Source organism: Tiliqua scincoides, chromosome 3 (genome assembly GCF_035046505.1).
Source record: "Tiliqua scincoides isolate rTilSci1 chromosome 3, rTilSci1.hap2, whole genome shotgun sequence".
Lineage (NCBI taxonomy): Eukaryota > Metazoa > Chordata > Lepidosauria > Squamata > Scincidae > Tiliqua > Tiliqua scincoides.
Window position 1 is genome coordinate 67,237,903 of NC_089823.1, and position 21,088 is coordinate 67,258,990.

Sequence of the window (21,088 nt, forward strand, 5' to 3'; positions counted from 1 at the left end):
AAATTCCTGAAAGCCAAACGAGCAAGGGCATTGTTTCTGAATAGTGCAGTCTTGTGCAGGTCTACTCAGATGTTTAATGAGACTTGCTCTCAGGTAAATGTGTATCAGATGGCAACCTTGATTTAGAAAAGCTCAAACTGGTATAAAAACTTGATTAAGGCAGTGTTATGTTTTAATTCATGTATCTCTCTTCCCCCATCATAGACAAGGTCTCGAAAGTAATATTCTGCGGTTTCTTGCACAATTTATTACTACTGATCCCATTAACAAGGACCGGAAGTTCCTCATGGCTTATTTTCTGAGTGACGACACCATTTCGGTTTTTGAGCCCCCTCAGCGAAATACAGGTAAGAGACTAGTTCCACCAGACCATTTTGGTAAAAGATTTTTATTTGGCAAAGATTTTTATTTTGAATCAGACCATTGTTGAGTCAGTGGGAATTACAAGAAATAACTTGGTGAAAAAGGCATCTTCATCCACTGGAATTGGACTCTACATCATTAAAAGTATAGAAAATTGGGAAAAGGTGGTTTGGTTTTTATAGAGTTATCTTTATGTTTTAATTTAGTTGAATGGTTCAACTATTGATATTAGTCGAAGGGCTGCAACAGAAACTGAACTGGTATCAAGAAAAAGGTTTTTTACCATAGTGTTAGTTGCATTGTATCTTTGCCTTAAGTCTTATAGAATTCCATGGCAATAATAAAACATATAATTCATTATATATCTTTTTGTAATGCTGATATTAGGAGGTCTAGATGTGTTATTTCTTTCCCCCCACAATGGTGAAGCTCTGTTCAACACAGATCTTTTAAGGGAGATGAGGAATGATGATAGTTTTGCATATCATCATTCTTCGTACAAGAGGGTTTGCTGTGCTGTGGTCAGCATTATGAGAAATTCTGGGTGAGATTTTCTAACTGACTTCCATAACTAGATGAAAGGAAGCTCTTTGATCTGGCTCCTATTCTTGACTTTGCTTCATACTTTTACAGTTTAAGTCAGGTGCTGACTATTACCTTAATGCATTTTTCACCTTTCAGTTTTATTGTACAAGTAAGCTGTCTGAATCAAACTCTACTTGATTAAGTACTGGGTTTTGCAATCACTTAATATTTGGACTCTAAATGGCATTTTACTGTACTGCCCACCCCTTTTTATGATGCTTACATCACCAAATAATACATATGAAACATTTTATAGTGACTAATGCATGCTTTTTGGCCTTTGGTGGTGTATGTAGCTGAAAACAGGAAATGAGCCACAGGCATGCGAGTGTTATCATACGATTTCTTCAACACAGTGTGCTATAGTTGGCAAACGTTTTTCTAGAATCTGGTGAATATGATATCAGAGTGCTACACGCTACAGAATGTGAGTGTATTGCTGCAAAGAAAATGGTGTAATTTTGGATTACATATCTCATTAATATCTCAACACATCTCATTAATGGAGATGTTGTGAGAATTCAGAAATGAACTGAAGCAAGAGGTTGGAAAACTATCTGAACAAATGAGGCAAATAAACTCCTCCCTGACAAACAGACAAACAGAAAAGTATGGAGGGGATGTAAAAAAGAATGGACCAAATGTCAGATGAAACTAAAGAATTGGAGATTTTTGTAATGAGACAGAAGATGGAAAAAGCAGCATTTATTATTAGAACTCAGAATTTTCAGGAAGAAAAAAGAGGGAACTCTCAGAGAAAGAGAGCGCGTCCTTTCAAGAAGAAGAAGAATTTTTGGATTAAATTCAAAAAGAATAAAATGGAGAAAAAGGAAGAAGAAAAGAGAGGGATCAAGAAATATAAGGGAGTTAAAAGGGGTGGAAGGAGCAGTAGGAGGACCAAGAAGGAAAATATCAACACGACAGAGAACAAAGAAAATACTAAGACAGAAAGTGAAAGTGGCTGAATAACAAATGGAAATTTTTTTGTAGATATTAATGGATTGAATTCTCCTCAGAAGTGAGGAATATTCCATTAATTATGTCAAGTAGATGTAAATGAAAACTAAGTTGGAACACAAATATTAAGATAATTAAAGCGGTATCTTCTAAAGAGAATTTATATAAATTGTTTTATAGATGATATTTAATTCCAGAGGAAGTAGCAAAAATGTACCCTGGATCATCAAATAGTTGTTAGATATGCAAAGAGAATGAGGGAATTCTTTATTATATGTGGTGGTTATGTGGAAAGTAAAGAAATATTGGAAAATGATATATATTGTTACAAGAGATATTGAACTGTGTAGTACCATTCAAACCAGAAATATTCCTTTTAAATGTGATATCAGAAATTAAAGACCTATATAAGAAACATTTTATTGTACATATCAGTATAGCAGCAAGAATATTGTATGTGCAAAATTTGAAGCCTTTTTATGATTGGAAAAATAATTTTAGTTAAACAATAGTGATTGTTTAGTTAAATCATGAATTAGTATAATGACAAATAGGATAATTTTTGTATCAATGATTTTTTTTTCCCAGTCGTTGTTGATTTCTTTTTTGGATTAAGACATGTTGTAATCTATGGCCAAAATCCTCATGTGTAACCTATGTAGTCCCAGCCCTAAGTTTTCCTTAGGTACATTTACAGGACCTGTATCTGTAATAAATAAATAAACTTTGTACACACACACACACACACACACACACAAACAGAAAAAGAAATGCAAAAAGAAAGGTGTTTGAGAGACACTGAAATGATTGTGTCGGGGGTCTATGTAAACAGCAGATGGAAATAACTGTTGCGTGGGCAACAGTATGGGCAGTTCAGGATAACTCTGAGGAAATTTAAGGGTGTCACAGAATATTAAGGGATATCCTTGTTTGTTTCTCTCTGAAAGACACAGCTTGTTATTTATGATTTTCTTGTTGCAGGGATAATTGGTGGGAAATTCCTGGAAAGAGGTCATATTAAGAAGCCTGGGCAGGAGCTCTATAAGAGTGAGCTGTCTGAGTATTACACAGCGAAGGATCTGTATGTCGGAGCCAAAGTGTGTTTCCATGGCCACGTCTTTCTTTTGGTGGATGCTGATGAGTATGCTTTCAACTACATGGAGAAGCATGCAAATGAGGCAAGCTGTGCTTTCCAATCCTTATTTGGCCTTTAAAGCATATTCAGTTTTATTATCATGCTTAAATAACGGTTGCTCTGAAAACCTTTGTTTATTCACCGCAGAATCAACACAGAGCTGTCATTGTTTGATTTGAAAACATGTAGTGAGATTGGTTCTCAACCAGTTGCATGTGAAATACATATGAAATAATGTGTTTGGTAAACGTCATGGAGTTTGCTTTGTGCTGGATGATTCAAGCTCGCAGATTGACTTTCATATTGTCCTAATCCTGCCTTTGTTTCTGGAAAGAATGAAAAAACAACACAAGAGATCTGCTGATACAGTCTGTGCTCTACTGATTAATTTTCCCATGCAACAGATAAAGAAGCTGAAGCTAACCAAACAAAATCCATAAGCATATCTGATAGTTGTTATGGTGCTTCTTTCCCCAACCAACTATATGGGGCTCCTGAGATAAAGAGCAACCAAACAGAGAAGAGATAAAAATAGGATCCTCTAAAGGATAGCACACTGTTGGGGGCATTTTTGGATTGGATATGTTTATGCATGGCTCCATAACTTATGAATATCTTACTAAAGTAGCCATATCTTTATACATTTTGTTTGGTGATTTTTTCCCCCCAGAATGTTAAAAAAATGATCTGAAAATCAATTTTTCAAATCTATACAAGTAGGAAAAGCAAACAAATGAAATGGAGATCCAATTTAACCACTCTGAAGGTCACACTTTGTTGCTGTGTGATACTAAGCATAAGAACATAAGAACAGCCCCACTGGATCAGGCCATAGGCCCATCTAGTCCAGCTTCCTGTATCTCACAGCGGCCCACCAAATGCCCCAGGGAGCACACCAGATAACAAGAGACCTCATCCTGGTGCCCTCCCCCTAAACTTGGTGCCAATCCACACATCCCTCTGCATTTAATCAGGTGTGAGTTTATGAACTGTTGTTCATCAAACTAGACACAGTGCAAAGGAATTGTGTGATGGCTGCATCACTCTTAGCTCATATCCCTTATCGGCACACAGTGAATTTTGTGTGTTTCCATCTTGGTTCACTTGGTGAAAGAGGGCATTGTCACAGAATGATCAGAGGAACTGACAAAAACCATTTCATGATTGTTTCTCCACATGGGCACGTTGCACTCAGCATCCATTCCTAACTTTGTTGTCCAAGATCGTGGGACGGGTTGACTTCTTTAGTTGCTTATGTGTCATAGTGTGTCATAGTTGCTTATGTGTCATTTGTCTTAGTTACTCATGTGTCATGTTGCCTCCAAATTCTTTATTATCAGTCTCTGTATCCCCAACAACAACATTTAATCAGGCTGTGCCTTCTTAATTCTTTATAGAAGAAACCAAAAATCATTAGTATACATATAATCATGCTTACAGCTGTGAATAGAATGGGAAACCATGGTTTCCCTCCATGACACCAATCCTTTGAGAGCCAGTGTTTATGGGATTCCTCTTCTCCTCTGATCATTTTATGTGCACATGCAAGGAGAAGAGTGAATTTTGGGTTGGAATAGACCACAGTTCTGCATTATGTGCGGATGTGGGGAACTATGGTTTATTCAAACCATAATTAGGTAACAAACCAGGATCTGAAACCACATTTTGATCCTGTTTTGTTTTAACTAACTATGGCTTGAATAAACCACACTTCCCCAAGTTTGTATGTAACCTGGAACAGTGGTTTGCTTCAAACTGAAAGTGGAAACTTTCACTCTGTGCTCATGCACAAAAGAGAAGGGGAAGGGAACTGATGTCTCACCCAAGAAATCCTAGTTTCCTGTTTTGCCTGTCCCCATTGGTTTTTTTTATGGGGAATTAAGGCCACAGAGAGTTTTCCTCAACACTACTACTGCACATACCAGGAGAAAGACTGAAGTTGCTTATTTGTCAGGTCGTACTGCAGCTGCTTGGCAGGAAAGCTTCTTTATTGGGGTTGGGGAATAGATGTGCAACATGCTGACTGTACATTGGCAGATTACTTTCTCAAGTAGATCTAGGTATGGCTTTGAACAGTTCTGCAAAAGCTACTCTGGGATTTAGTATTGGTTTTTTCTGAAGCTCAACAGCTAAGATGATGTGGTGCACAGGTATTTGTCAAGTGAAAAAGAACAGCCACTATTATTGTTTTAAGTCTTTGCTTTGCTGTTCTTTTGCCAAACTGTACTTTGTGTATATTAAATATATATTCTGTTGCCCCTCCTTTGTTCAGTTTCCTATGGCCAATATCAACACCATCTTGAACAAACTGAAAGAGATAGGAGAACCAAGGTCAAGAGAGATTAAGCAAATTTTTGCAGCTACTGATCCTCAATACACCACTGTCATTGACTATGACAAATTCAGGTAAGACCGTGAATGCCTGCAGAGGGAAGAATGTTTAGTTCAGTATTTCTCAGCAACTCTCTTTCTATGACTAACTTGTATCTTACAAATGTAGGACTGAAAATAGTCATTTGATCGGAGAGCCATGACTGCTTAGATAAGCAGACGTCTCGGTCATGCAGGGGATCTAATCCACATGTGCAAAGTAGTGCACATAGGCGTGCCTCTGTACTGAAAAGATGGAAAACTCTTCTGAGCAGTGAAGTACTGTTATGTATCGGAGCTCCCATATCTGTGAGAATTCCTTGTATCAGAAAGTAAATGTGTAATATTTAAATAACTGAAAGCTATTTTTTCCTACATAAACAGCATATAAATAAAGATCAAGAAATATAGCAGTATGGAATAAAACAAAATTAAAATAAACTAGTCAGTGATAAAATAGCACCAATTAAAACAATAAAACAGCAGCATAAATCTAAAAGCAAGCAATACTAGTTTAAAATAATAGATCACAGATTAAAAGCTGACAGGCAGCCCAGTCCTAACCCTCACTGGAATAGGCAGGCCAACTGGTGGTTGTGGCACTAATTCGGGATAAGGGGATATTTTTCCCTGAGCAATGCCCCAACCACTGCAATGGGGCTACTTGAATCTGCACCAGCTAAATTGCTGGCACAGATTCAAGCAGCCCAGTTGTAAGGCTGGGGTTAGGCTGTAAGGAGGGGGGTTAGGATCTGGCCTAAGTGATGGAGGCTGGTCCCACCCCCCTTCCAGGCCCAGTTTGCCCACTGGCCTGCCTGTCCTCCCCCTGACCTGCAATGCCCCAAAACACCCTCCCCGCATTCTCCAAATCTCCATACCAGAAGCCTGCCACTGGCACAAACTTACCAGCACAAGTCCAACTCTAGTGCTGGGAGGCCATGACTTTACGGCACATTTGCAACACCTGGAAGCTGGCACAAGGGGCACCAGCTGGTACAAGGGGCACGTCAGGATTGCGCTCTGAGATGAAGAAAGGCAGAGAGGTAGTCCAATAGATTTCCACATGAAGGGAGCTTCACAGTTTCAGAGCAACCCTTGAAAAGGCCCTATCTCTTATCTGCCCACCTAATTTCACAGGTGAATGAAACAGTGTGCATGGCCTTGAAAGCTAATCATACAAGCCTAGCCAGTTTCTAAAGTAATGGACTGTTTCTAAATTAATTTGGTCCCAAGTGTTTAGGGCTTTAAAGATCAACACCAGGACTTTAAATCAGGCCTGGAAACAAATGGGCTGCCAATGCAGACGAAATAAGATCAAAGTTCTATGTTCTGATCTACAAGTTCCAGATAGCAGCTGCACATTGCACCAAGAAAAATGCATCTTACACCAATTTTTCAGCAGATGTGAATAAATCCCTTTAAAATATTTCTGTCTCATTATTTAAATCCATCCTATGCAATGTGCTCTCCATTTGTTTAATAACTTAAAATGAACTTTGCAAGCATGCCATTAAATAGTTGCCCGGCAGTCAGTTTAGTAACATAGTTTGAAGAAAAGCTAACATTTGCTTCAGATCTGTTCTCCCTTAGATGCTGACAAAACAGAGTTCTGGAGATATGTACACATCTTTGCTGCCTTGTCAAGAACACTATCTGTTTGTTCTTCATGCAGAGCCATTTAGAACATGCTGGAAAACAAAACCACAACACAACGAAAATACTTTCCCTATCCAAAAGTGTGCACAATCTCAAGATCAGTAAATTATATGTCACAAAACATTCTAAATTTAGCTTGGCAACGATGCACAAGTTTTCTTGCTTTACTTGATGAACCAACAGCTTTGTTTTCATGTTATAAGAAACAGTTTGTTTGTCTGCTTCGTTCTAATTTCTACACAGATGTTCGAGAAAGCAATTTATGCTTGGCAAATAGATAAAACAAGCACAGAAACTGAGACATTGACATGACAGGTTTCCATTTCATAGTGTTGTGGACCTTAACTAAGGCCCAGACCAGACATTCATCAACTCATGTGGAAATGAGCATTTTCCACAGAGTAGGTGCATGTTTGGTTGCCATGAGACATCCATGTGTGTTTTCCCATGGCATAACCAAGTACCTTTTTCACTTTTTATTCCATGAATTCCAAACCTTTCATGTGTGTTTTAAATGTATGATTGAAAAACTCACATGATTTTGATATCCATGAGTTTTGAGTCCTCTGAAGGACTCAGTGATCAACAAAACATTGATCAACAAAACATTACTACATTTATATATGGAACATTATAATTATATTATATTATATATATATATATATATATATATATATATATATATATATATATATATATATATATGGATAAAGTGGTGCTTTAAAATATATTTAATTATATATTAATATATAACATTAAATATAATGTTCCATATATATGTTCCATATAATGTTGTATATTTAAATGATCAACAAAACATTACTACATTTTAATGTTCCAAGATGTCCTTGCACATGCATATTTTATTTTAATTTCTTCTTGTTCACAGAAATATGATGCTGAATATCTCAGATGGAAAATTATCAGAACATGAAATTATGACCCTTGGGCGATATTACAGCGTAAGAGAGGAGAATGAGATGGATGCCACCTTCCTTCTAGCAGTGGCCCAGGAGCATCTCAAGAAAAATAACTTTGAGAATTTTGGTCAGCTCTTGGCAACTTTTGAGTACAATGACAGGAAAAAGTAAGGAAGGATTCTGTTTTTTCTTTTTCCACCAAATTTATTTAATCTTTTTAGAAGAGTAGAAGATCTTTTGGAATAAACTATGTACATTCCCCAAAGCATTATCAAACATGTACAAGTAATAAGTATTTTGTTTTGTATCAGAATGGCTTGATTCTGTACTGGCTCCTGAAACCAGAGTACATCAAACTCATTACTGCTTCTACTGCTAACATCACGGCTTTCCAATAAAAACCCTCAAAGCAGTGTATGTAGCAAAGGAATGGAGAAGATGGTTTCCTGTCCCATAGGGGCTCACAGTCATAAAAAACAAACACAAGGGAGACACTAGCAACAGCCACAGGCAGTGATACTATACTGGGATGGATACGAACAGTTGCTTTCCTCCTTCTAAATAACACTTTACAAGATGAGTCTATGCCCAATTTCATCAGTGGCACTACTATTGCCATCCCAAGCAGTAACATAGCAGTAAAATTGCCTGGTTTCATTCTGAATGCTCAGTCTGATGGGCCTGCGCTTAAAAGCTAGAAGGTGAATTTGTTGCTTTCTATCCCATCAGTTAAGGGAATCAATGTTTTGATTGCAGTTGAAGATAGTGCGTAAATCTCAGGGTTGGTCTAGTGGGTAGGGTACCACTTAGGGCACTGGCCCACTCTACCTAAGATGTGAGAAAAACAAACAAGCAAGCTTTTACATATGTGATGAAGCAGTGTTCATTTAGTGAGTCTGGTTTTACAATTTGGAGCATTTACAGTTAAACACATTAGTGATGGGTGATATCTGGATACCCATACAGGTTCACTCTGTTTGGAAACCACAGTGAAGGACCAGACCTAAGCTCCCGAACACAACCAGAGATGTTCTCTGGTCACATCCAGGAGGCTTTCTGAGGCCTGGAGAGGCTGTGCGCAACCTCTGTGAGCCTTAGAAACCCCTCCGGAGGTGTCGGAAAGGAACTTCCAATTTTTATGAAAACCAGAAGTGCCTTTCTGGCACCTCAGGAGGCCTTTTGGAGGCCCGCAGAGATTGTGTGCAGTCTCTGCGATCCTTAGAACACCTCTGGATGCAATCGGAGAACATATCTGGTTGTGTCCAGAGATAATATTGGACCCAATCCGCAGATTCACTTATCCACACATTAACAAAGTGTCTCACTCACAGATAAATAACGTGATTTCTTTTTTTGAAAAATGGAACTGCAGAGGGGTAGGATTTAGATCAATGACAATGAGAAGGGTTGGTTAAGCTTTTCACTCATGCTATTTTCCTGATGAAAATCACTCTGGAAAAACTTATGTTTTTCCAACTAGAGGAAATAGCAGATGGGAATGAAGAGAGAAGGATTTTTACTGCAAGCAGCATGAGAGAAAGAAAGGCTTAAACCATGTGTGAGTTGTGGTACTGATCTCAACTGGGAGGGTTGTACTGCAACTTTTTGATCAAGGAAGCTTTCACACTTCTTGGTTCTCATGTCTAGTTTGGCCCTCCCTTCAGCAGAACTTTCTGCCTAATATGTAAGATTTGTCCCCTTGTAGTGCTTATCTTTGTCTCCTAAATGACTTTGGTTATGCCCTGATTTAATGTCTCAAATGTTTTTCTTCCTTTATTATACATGTGGACGTTTGACTACAAGATCACTTCAGCATTCTGAAATGGGTTGGGCACTATGTTGCTCCTGTGCTCCCTTGTTTTAGGATTTTGTTATTTTTACTGTACTGAGTATTCTGTAATTCTGTTATAATCTGGATCTAATTACTATGGAAAACATTTTTGATTTTGTTAACAAGCTGTAGACCAAAACATGAATTGATTCAAAGAGAAGATAGATTAATATGTGTTTGTCAGCAGCATTATACATGTGCTAGAATCTAGGAGGCAGGGTTTTTAAGTCAGTAGGGAAGAGTGGGGGGGGGGACAGTTGGGGTGGGCAGACTAGCTGTGTGCCTGGAGGTTTTTTCCCCTCCCCTGCCTTGCCAAGGCATTCAAGCTGGCTGGTGGCTTAGGAAAAGCAGATTAAGTGCCCATGAGTATGGGACTCAATGCTCAATGTCATCCTTATTATATAAAAGTGCATAAAATGCACAACAAATATAGCAAAACACAAACCCTCCAGGAGACTCACAATCTAAAAAGAAATGAGACCAAAGGAGAGGATTGTTGAAGGGAAATTCCCCTCAAGGAACCTGCTTGATAGGAAGGAACATTTACCAGGCCATGTTCTAGCTATTTTTCCTTCTCATGGGGCTTCCATTTGTCTTCAGGTTATTCCCTTTTAAAACATGCTTCTTATATTTTCCTGTTTCAAAATGGTTAACAAGTAAAACATGATTCCATTACTTTTGTGTGTGCAGGTGTGGACTGCTGGCCAGTGACAAATGCAGGACTATTTGCAAGTCCTTCAGGCTGCCATTAGCTGATGACCTGCTGCGAGCACTATTGGCTGTGTAAGTTCTGGCTCCGAGATAATGTCATTTTTTTTTCTGGTAGCATGTCTGAAGTGCAATGATAAATCTGTTACAGTGGAGGCTGAAATTAGCTTTCAAGAGAGTTAAAAATCATCTGAGGGGGCATCGTTTCTCATGATGGATGCAGACAATTATGTTGTTCAGTTGTTGCTTTTGTTCAAATAGGTTTTTGAAACAATATGAAAACCTACAAACTTATTTTCCAGAGGTGACAGTGGGATGAGTTCATTTCATTAGACAGTGGGTCCTCCTTATCTGTGGGCTTGGCATCTGCCAATTTGAATATCGGCAGATACCAAGCCTGTGGCTGGAGGTCCTCAGGCCTCCAGGATGTGACTGGATGGCTCTTCCGGTTTGCCAGAAAAAAGCAGAAGTGCTTTCCAGTTGCATCCAGAGGTATTCTGAGGCTCAGGGAACACAGCCCCTCTGTGCCTCAGAAGGCATCCCGGACATGACTAGAAGCTTTTCAGAAGTGCCTTCCAGTTGTGTCCAGGAGACTTCTAAGGAGGCTGGCCATGTGTGACCTCCAGGAAAGAGGGCGTGGTCCCCAGGTAAGTAATTGTGGTTCCCCCCCCCCATCTCATTATCCATGAAATTTTGTATCTGTGGGAGGTCCTGGGATGAATCCTCTACAGATACCAAGGGCCCACTGTAATTTTGTCTTCATTGCTAAGAGCCTCACTGAGGCTCTTTTTAACTTTTTACTAATAATTTGAATTGCACAGGGTTGGTGTGTATGTTGTAAAGCATTCTGATTAATGTAGCAAGGATATTGAAATGTAAAGTTATTGGAAAATGTGAGCTGTTTCAAAAGTGACTTAAAAATGCATACATATATGCAAAATCTACATATTACAAAATAGTCTGAAAACTTTCAGTCAAAAAGAGGCACTTTTGATGTGTAGGCTATTTTGATTGAAATGACATGTTGCAGGCAGCAAAGCTATGCTGTGAATCTATCATGGCTTATCCAGTGGTTCTCAAACTTTTTTGCACCTGGATCCACCTTCTAGAATGACAATATGTCGGGACAGACTAGAGATGATGTCATTAACCTGGAAATGACATCATAAAGTACACAAATTTTTAACACCCCCCATACAACAATATCAAATCAATTAAGAACCCTCCTAAGTCTCCCAAGTAGTTGCTGATCTGTTTAAAAAAGTTCCCCAACATTCCAAAGTTTGCAATCCTATCCACACTTACCTAGGAGTAAGCCCTATTGACTGTCGTTGTTAAAAGCATATACATAATAACCTGAAAAAGTATAGATCTGTAACATTTCCCCAGATGCAGTCACATTCCAAGATAGCATTAAGTCTAATATACTAAAAATAAACTACCCATTGAAATTAATGGGGACTTACTTGAAATAGGCTCGCAGTCCACCTAGTGGGTCCTGACCCCACAGTTTGAGAAGCTCTGACTTACTATACTGAACCACCCTGCTTCCAAAACTACAGATGTGGAGTTCCTTTTTCTCAATGGTACTCAAATGTTTATCTATAGAAAAATGCGCAGGATAATAGTTTGAAAATTGAGCAAGATAATAATTTGAAAATATTTAAACAGCACCTTTATTTGGTCATCCTCCTCTATCAATCTTAAGATATAAAGAACTAGAACTTGTGAGTGGGTATGGGGTCCAGACAGTGGAAAGGTTTAGACTAAGCACTGAAAGAGAGGTACATCTCCAGGCTTCTTGCTATCCAGGGTGTGGTTTCTGAGCCAAAGAAAAATTAAGCTGGCACCCATTTTCCTCTTTTGGCCAGTCTCTCAGTTGGGCTCCCATGGAGTTCCTTCATCAACTCATTTTTCTCCCTCCTGTCCGAATAGCTCCTTCTTCCCTTCATCTTGTTTAACTGAGGAGCAAAAGCTTTTGTGAATGGGTGACTCAGTCTAGAATGTATTGAATAATGCAAGATTTGTACTGTAAAAAGTGAATCCTATTTGAACAAAACAAGGTCCTTTTAAATCCTTTATCCTCACCAGAATCGTAGGGCACCACCAGAAAACCGTTAACCTTTTTTTCTTATCTGACGTGTCTGATGAACATCAGACCTTCAGAAATCTGGTTCCTTCATACAACAAAAACAGTTCAGGGAGTTCTCTGTGGTAGGCAGATGGATTGCTTTTGCAATTTGCTGCACATCCATCATTTCTGACACCTGGTCCATGAGCATTAGTCAAAGGGAGTATAATAATTCAGTTTTAGAACTCCCACTAACCTGAACTGCCAAAGCTTGTTTTGGGGACAGCCAGAATTCTGGCATGAAATGATGAATTTTCTCCCCACTTTTGCAAAACAGTAATTAAACAGATGCCACTGGAGAAGAGAATTGTCTTTTGTGGAAAACCTACTAAGTATTAAAAATGGGAGATTCTGTAGGAAATATATAAACAATGGAGGAACAACATGAAACTTTTGTGGCTGTACTTCCTGACACTAAATGCATTTTCATAGAGGTTTGCTCTCTCTGAAGTGCGGCAGGTATTTAATAGTTAAATGTGCCTGAGTTCAGGCATTCTTTGTGTCTGTGTGTTGGAATGAAATATGAAGTGGACCAAAGGAATGCATTACTTAGCTAAAATATAGACATTAATTGAATTTGCCATGGTGATTGGATAGCAATCAAGAGTAAGGGCTTTAATAGTTTCCTATAATATCATGCCACACTTTTTGGCATATCGGTTTAAAACTTGATCCAAAAAATTTGAAAATGGAAATGTGTTCCTAGTTATTTCCTGATTTATATAGTACTAGTTTTACAGACACAGAGTAAATATGTGCCTTCCGCCCCCCCCCCAGTACATTAGCCCACAGCTTAGACTTTTTAAGGAGTGGTAAAAAGGAGGATAGGAGGACACAGTTTTTGGGCAGGAGGTCTGGTCTAGAGGGTAGAGCCTCCATTAGCCCGAAGATAACATCTGAAGGTCGCCAGTTCAAGGCCACTGGCAGCTCTGTGAATGGCGAGACCTTGAAGCAGCTGACAAGCTGAGCTGAGTTATTCCACCTGCTCTTTGGTGTGAGCGAAGAAGTGTCTTGGCTGCCCTTCAAGTGAGAGATGAAGGAGCTGCTTGTCAACTAGCGTGGGAGGCAACTGGGGGCCAGAAGTTATACCAGACCGTGAAAGATCCATCTGAAATGTTGTGCGGTTCTTGAAAGATAGAACCTTTCTGTTATTGTAAAAATCCCCTTGGGGGTTTAGAGATAGCCCACCTATGTGAACTGCCTTGAATAAAGTCAGAGGAGTAATCAAATGATCAGAAAGGCGGTATATAAATACCAGTATTATTATTATTTTTAAAGAGAAAGTAATATGGATAGAGGCATTGTTGCTAGTGTTTACCAGGGGAGAGACTGGGATGGAGTCACAAGGGAAGCTTCAACAGCGCTCAGGGAAGCCAGGGTGCTGGTAGTCCACTGTACTGAGACAACAGCTGGGAGCCATGCAAGACAGGTTCAAGCCCAGGCAAGACTCAAACCTTATAAATGCAGTTAAGCGACAACACACTTATCTTTGGCACAACTGGTCAAACACTATGGCAGGGAAAAAAGAAGAGGCAGAGGCAGCTCTAGAACTGAAACTGGCCAGTCCTCAAGCTGCTCACTAACTACTCACCCACAGCAGGAGACGGGCAAAGAGCACATCATGGAACATTTTGCATCTCAGCTCACCACCAACAGGCACACTTGGCTGGGACACTGTAGCAATCAGAGGGAGCATTGCATGAGCCCGTCAGTGGGCTTGCATGTGACGTTATTGCAGCAGCCCATCCATTTAGTCATACCCACACACCCTGCGCCCCTGCACCTGCCACACAGTTGTATTCATAACCCACAAGGAATTCCCACCCCCTTCCACTGAAGCCTAAGGAGTCAGAATGTGAAGATACCACAGACTCCAAGTCTGGGTGCCGACAGGCTTCCCCTCCCTTGCAGAGTTCCACACTGAGGCTGGTTGATGTAAAAACAACTAGGGTGGGAGGAAAAAATCCCTGTAATATTGATCAGGTCAAACTTTTTATTGCATAGTCTCAAAAACGGATCAGCATCTGAAAGACAATGCAAAAATAACGCATGAGTAAGATTGCCAGTGATCTTGTCCCAGCAGGACTTTTTGTCCCTAAGATATTCAATAGTCAGCCCAGTAGTATCGGCTGTCAGGGGCAATGGCTACACCAGGCAGCTCCAGTCGTACAGCTCCGGTCATATTCAGAGGGTTTGGTGTGCCCTTACCTGACCCACACATTGGATTATTCATGGGTTTCAGCATCTGTGGGGTTTCCAGGAACGGAACTGCTGTGAATCCTGAGGCATGACCAGGGTGACCAGAAGTTCTCTTTTCCCAGGACATGTCCTCTTTTTTAGCATCTTGTCCTGGAAAATAACTCAAATGTCCTCCTTTTCCCTGTGAGTGGGCCCCTGGCAGGCAGTGCATAGCCTTCTTTTAATTAATAAATTATATGTAAGAAATTATATGTAATATAGTTTAAAATTAATAATAAATAATATAGTGTTTAAATTAACAACATGAAATCAATATATGAGTGTCTTTAGCTTTTATTTTGTCATGTCCTACTTTTTTCTTGGATGTCCTACATTTTGGGGTGCCTTGTTCTCTTTTGCAGTTATGATTTCAGGTCACTCTGGGCATGACTATATTAAGAAAATTAACAGGATGTTAAAAGATCTATTACAGGGGCTTTAGAATTTACTGACAGAATACACTTTATCCTAAGACCCATGTGCAAATCCAGTTTCTTGCCAATTGATGTTTATGGAGTGTGTTTGCTATTTAAACAAAGGATTGTATAAATTTTATTCAAGAATTTAGATATAATCTCTGAAAATGTGGGTATTTATTAGTTTGTTATTTTTATGTGATAAGTGATTGCTTGTTCCAAACCAGAAGAATATATTTAATAATGGAAAACATATTTGTGGCAGTTGTCCATATTCTCCATCAGCAAGCAAAAGCAAGAACATAACTAGGGTAGTTCTCATTTTTCTAAGGGACCATTAACACAATTCCATCTTGCTTTTGTTGGCTTTTTAAAGTCAGTTATTACAAGTTAGACATTTATCTCCTCTTTAAGTACAGGGAGAACCATAGCTCATAAGCAGCCATTTCTGCCTATCTCTTTCTAAAATGCTCCAGGACTTATCTGCACCTAGAAGAAATCCCCAGCAGCATATTGTCCATGGCAAACATGATTAATTTTCACATAAGGTGGCCATGCATCTTGGAATTCAGATGCTTAAGTCTGAAATCAGCCCAGTAAGCGAGGATCCCCAAACTTTCATTTGCCAGGGCCATATCACTCAGTCTTGGGCTGCAATCCTAACTACACTTTCCTGAGAGTAAGCCCCACTGAACAAAATAGGACTTACTTCTGAGTAGACCTGGTTAGGCTTGTGCTCTTGCTCTTATGGTGGGCCGATCCAACACAGGATCTGGCAGTAGCCATTTGGAGCTGCCACTCTTGGATAAAATTGGGCCATTATTTGGTTACATTGCAGCTTTATGGAGGAAAGAAGGGGGAAGGAGTATGTGGGCTTGGAGTTTCTTGGGCTTATGTTCACAATCCAACAAGCCATGATTTGTTTGCCTGGATAGTCAGTCACTGGGTCAGGGAGGAAGAAGCAAAGCAGGATAAAACTAAAAAGGCAAGGACTGATGGCTAGACTTCATGCTTTGTTTTTCTCTGAATATTTGATTCTGTTTTTCCACATCGTGTACTCAAGTTTGCATTATGAATGCTTCCACAGCTTAAATGAATGATTCATTTAACCTGAAAGAGACTTCCTTCAATTTAAATAATTACTCCATAATGTTTACAGTTTCACATTATTTTTCTGAAGTCATTTGTTTTCAAAGATGATGACCAGCCTTCTAGGGGGTGTCATGCATTTGGGATCTCTAATTCAAAAAAATTGTGGAATTTTTTTTTGGGGGGGGGGGTAGTGGGGTGGAGTGCTTCAGGTGTGAATACTGGGAGCATCACAGCTAGTATTCAAGATGTGTTTCTGCCCTATATGTGTGCCTCCAGACAGATGATTAAATTTTTCATGTGTTTGGAGGAGAATAGGAGTCAAGGGAGATTAGTTCAATCCAGGTGGCTCCTTTTCCTTTGCCCCAAAGAGGTGACAGTACTCTAAAGGCTGACTGTTCTGATGATACAGAACAGAGGAGAACGGAAGGATTGTGTGAATGCTTGTATGAAGATGTTCACCTGCCCTCTTAAGTTAAACAAGTAATTAAGTTTACAAAAATAGGAGTCTGATTTGTTCATTTCCAGACAGCTTGAGTTCTGCACAGAATTTAATGGATACTTCCAGCATGCTTTTGAAATCAAAATGAACTAAGTTAGATCAACTTAAATTCATACCATTTGTTAATTCTTCTAATGCATTTTTGCTTAATCAAGATTCACCTAAACATTTTAAAATGACTCTTTCCAAATAATAAGACACAACATTTCACACAGGAAAAGATAAATGCATTATATTGGAGGCAGAAAGCAGAGATTGAAGGAACTATGGATAGCATTACGGGTAATGAGCAAAAGTGCAGTCCATGATCATGAACTCTCTCCAAGAACAGATGGATCTTACCACTTGCAAAAAGGGACCTTGTCAAGCTGGCCCTTTATACAGGCGGAACATTCCTTCTGTTCTTGGAGAGAGCTTGCTTTCATGGAGTGCCCTTCTGTTCACAGACGCGTTAGAAGGATGCTACCCTGTATAGTAAATCATCATAAAGTTGAGTGTTGTATATGACACACACTTTTGTAATGCAGAAGAAAAGGGGGTTTCTGTGAAGTTATACCCGTTTCAGTCTTGTGGCTTTAAAAATAGTTACAAAGTATAGTAATATTTCTGTTAAGTAAAACAATAAAGTAAACCATTTGCTGAATATATGCATATCTAATCTACTTTTAGGTGTGAAGATTGCAAGGAACAAGTAAATTATAAAAAATTGGTTGATGGGCTGAACTGGAGACTGCATCCAATTCCATCTTTTGAAACCATCTTGATGCCTTTGCAGGTAGGCACAAAATCTCAAGAATACTAAAGCTGTGCAGTTATGCACAAGCAAAGGTATAGGTGAGCTTGTGCTTATTGAAAGACTCAGCTACAGTTCACAGAGTAACAGTTGTGTGTTTGCAGTTGCAGGAATAAGAACCCAGGACTTTTGAGGTTCCGCTAGAAATTTTGAATATGTCCCAAATAATTTCTTTCTAAGGAAAGACCAGTGCTATAAGCAAAGCACTTGCCTTAAGAAATTGAAAAGCCACCTCTATAACTGATATAATGCATACAGAAATGTCAAGGCTTGCACATGAATACTGAATATCGTATGGGGTTATTCAGCAGGGAAGAGAGGGTGCTCAACTCTTCCTCTAACCATCAGTTCTCCACTGTAGATTACCAACTTGCTATGATTTTTTTTGGTGTTAATTGTTTCAGTTGCTGGAGATAAACTTGGTGAATATATTTTCTGTGAGAAAGGGTACTAAGGGAAATAAATTAAATAATGAAGCCAAGGAGGAAATTGAATTTGAATTCCCCCGGCAGAATCTTTGAACAATATCAATTATATTATCCTCTCACTGGTGATTTAAATTGGAGTGTTTTTGGAGTATTTGATGATTATATTTGTCACATTGAACCTTTAGTCTGCATCCCCAATTATTAGTTGACTCCACAGAGTTTTAATGTTTTGTTTAACCCATCTACCAGTTTCTAAGCTTAAAAGGTCCCAGATGATAAGTTGGCTCATCGCTTGTCCTGTGGTTTGGTAGATACAATTTACACCCTGGTACCTTCTCTATAAATGCTGTACCCAACCTCACTTTTCCCCAGCTGAACTCATCTCCAGCAAAAGTAAAACAATTTCTGCCCCCAAATTCCGGGAGTGCTATTTTTCCTTCCCTGAGAGCTATCCAGCAAATATAACTGTCAACTGAATAATACATAGTTAATAGAGGAGGTTAAAAAAATAATTCTAAAAGTCTGAGGTCTTCAAACTTTTCAGTACAGGGGCCATATCGTATGTTTTACACATTTTTGCAGGCCAAAAATAATCAGTTTTATAAATAATGAGTGAAATTTAAATGAATGAATACCTTTTACTTGAATCTCTTTTTGTAATCAGAATGATATGATTCATAACAAAAGAGATAAGTAGCGTTTACAAAGAAACAATGCCATACTTAAACTTAGAAATTATATATAATGAGTAAAAATGTAAAATGTTGGCAAAAATAAATTAGCAGTAAAAATACTTTAAGTTGCTGTGGGCCGGATAAAATCTTGGGGTGGGGAGAAGTGGCCCCAGGCCCTAGTTCAAAGACCCCTGCTTTATAGCACTGAAGTTGATTCTGAAATGGTAGTTGAGGACCCACCTGTGGGATCACAGGAACATAGTAGTTGTATCTCCAGCGATAGCACTGAAATTTGGAATGAAATTTGGTTGGTTTTGAAAAGAACATAGTCTTATGAGCTGAAACTTCTAAAGTTTGAGCCTAGCTTGTAATGGTTTGGCCCAGTAAAAGTACTCTCTCCAGTCAGTCCCTAACCCTTTTTCAAAATATACCCTTGCAAAGTAAGGGGAGATGGCTGCAGGAAGGGCTAGTAGGGAAGGCTTCAGCAGCAGCAGAGCTCTTACTTTTAAGTGAGGCCAGGATGTCTTGTGTTCGCTGCTGCCTGGGAAATGGGAGTTTACAAATGAGGCATTAAGAACTCCATTTTCCAGTCTCCTTCTCATTTGGCCAAGGTGAATTTTGGGAGGAAGGGCAGTGGAAGAATTGTGGGCAAGCTCCCTGGGCTTGGTCTGTACAAGATTGCTGAGAGAACTCTTGGAACCCTGATCTTGTTCTGAGAATGTTTAGAAAACCCAAGCTAATTACAAGGAGAACTAGGGGACAGATCCTTCTAGTGGTGGGTATTCTGAAGAGAATCAGTGCTCCGAAATAAGGAAATTCATGCTGAAGCACAAAAACACAACTCTGTTGTTCCTGAATTTAACACAGGCTCACTCTGTGATTTAACAGCTGTAGGGTTCCTTTGTGGATTGGAACAGAAGGATGGGCTTCTTTTCTCATCCTTTCAGAGCTGCATTTAGAATTTTGCTGGACTCCTGACAAATATCTTTAAACAGCCCTTGCTTCTTTCTGTTATCCTCCATTTATCCCCTGCTGTGTTTCGGCCCTATCCCTCTACAAAAGGAAGTTTGACGGCAGCTCCCCAGTTGCAAGGCATTGGCTGAGATTGGCCATTGCTGACCCCGATTCTGTGGAAAGGAATTCCGACCAGACCAAAGAGAGAGGCAAATCATGACAGTCCTCAAAGACAAAATCCTTGTAGTGGGTCTGCCTAGATGCACCCCAAGAGCATGAAGATTACTGCTAGGCCCTCATCCAGGGACCAACATGTGTGGAGTCTGCCCTGACTCTAGTTGTTACCATGTGTGTCATCTTAGAACAGAAAGAGTATAAAGAATGATGACACTAAGAGGCAACATGCATTAAGGCTAGTAGTCAATTATTATGTTTTAAACTTCTCTGGGCAAATTTTAATACCACAGTATTGCAATTTAACCTTGTTTCTACCCACTGTAGGGAGTCCATTTGTCTTCTGATAGAAACTTTCATCTAATTTTTAAACAAAATATATTTTTGTGCATGATGTTCCATAACATCATTCCATATACTGGTGATTTGGTGGCAAAAATGCAGGTAGCACTGCTTAGTAATGTGCGGTGCTACTTTGGGTTGCTTTTCATTTTATCCTACAGTTCCAAACTTTTTTTGTCCTCTTATTCATTTTTTTTTTCCAGTATGAAGATGAATGGCATGGGCAGCCACCAACACTTCCTGTGAAAAAGATCAAATACTTACCACTAATAGAGGATGTCTTTGGCATTGAGAAATAGCACGGTACAGGACACCTCTTGGATTAATGTTAGGACTTCCTTTCTCTGGAGTGTTACTGTACATTACTATTTTAAAAAAATAAAAGAATCACAGTTATAGATTTTTGGGGAAATGTAAGTTTTTTGTAGAAATATAATTCATACACTTTTGTAACTCTTTCAAGCTCTGATAGAATGTACTGTTCATGCAAATATCATAATTAAAAATTATTTAAATGTACCTTTATTCTCAGTTATTATATGTGGGGTAGACACTTGTTAGTGATATTTATTTATTTTTATTTAACGTATGGCATAGGATACATGGACTTATATAACAATTAAACTAGATCAAATATCAATGTCCAGTTCATCCAGCCATTCAAGGACAGAGTTACCTTCATTGAAAAAGTCAGACCATAGGCCAGTATATGCCCTCAGTTTGCAGCCAGACACAGTGTTGTATATGGTTTGGCGGGAAAACCCACAATCACACTGTGGGGTAGATATTAGCTCCCATTTAAACATTGAGTCCTGGCAAACA

The 21,088-nt window shown here is 39.1% G+C and overlaps 1 protein-coding gene across 1 annotated transcript in view; it reads left to right on the top strand.

Moving 5' to 3' along the window:
• EFHC2 (EF-hand domain containing 2) overlaps window positions 1-20,744 on the top strand; it is a 54,531-nt gene extending 33,787 nt beyond the window's left edge. Inside the window, exons 9-15 of the mRNA XM_066621605.1 lie at window positions 205-347; window positions 2,887-3,083; window positions 5,313-5,446; window positions 7,956-8,153; window positions 10,508-10,600; window positions 17,571-17,676; window positions 20,470-20,744. Coding sequence (XP_066477702.1) covers window positions 205-347; window positions 2,887-3,083; window positions 5,313-5,446; window positions 7,956-8,153; window positions 10,508-10,600; window positions 17,571-17,676; window positions 20,470-20,565 — 967 coding nt within the window. The 3' untranslated portion in view covers window positions 20,566-20,744. The remainder of the gene's footprint in view (window positions 1-204; window positions 348-2,886; window positions 3,084-5,312; window positions 5,447-7,955; window positions 8,154-10,507; window positions 10,601-17,570; window positions 17,677-20,469) is intronic.
• Window positions 20,745-21,088: the final 344 nt, after the last annotated feature.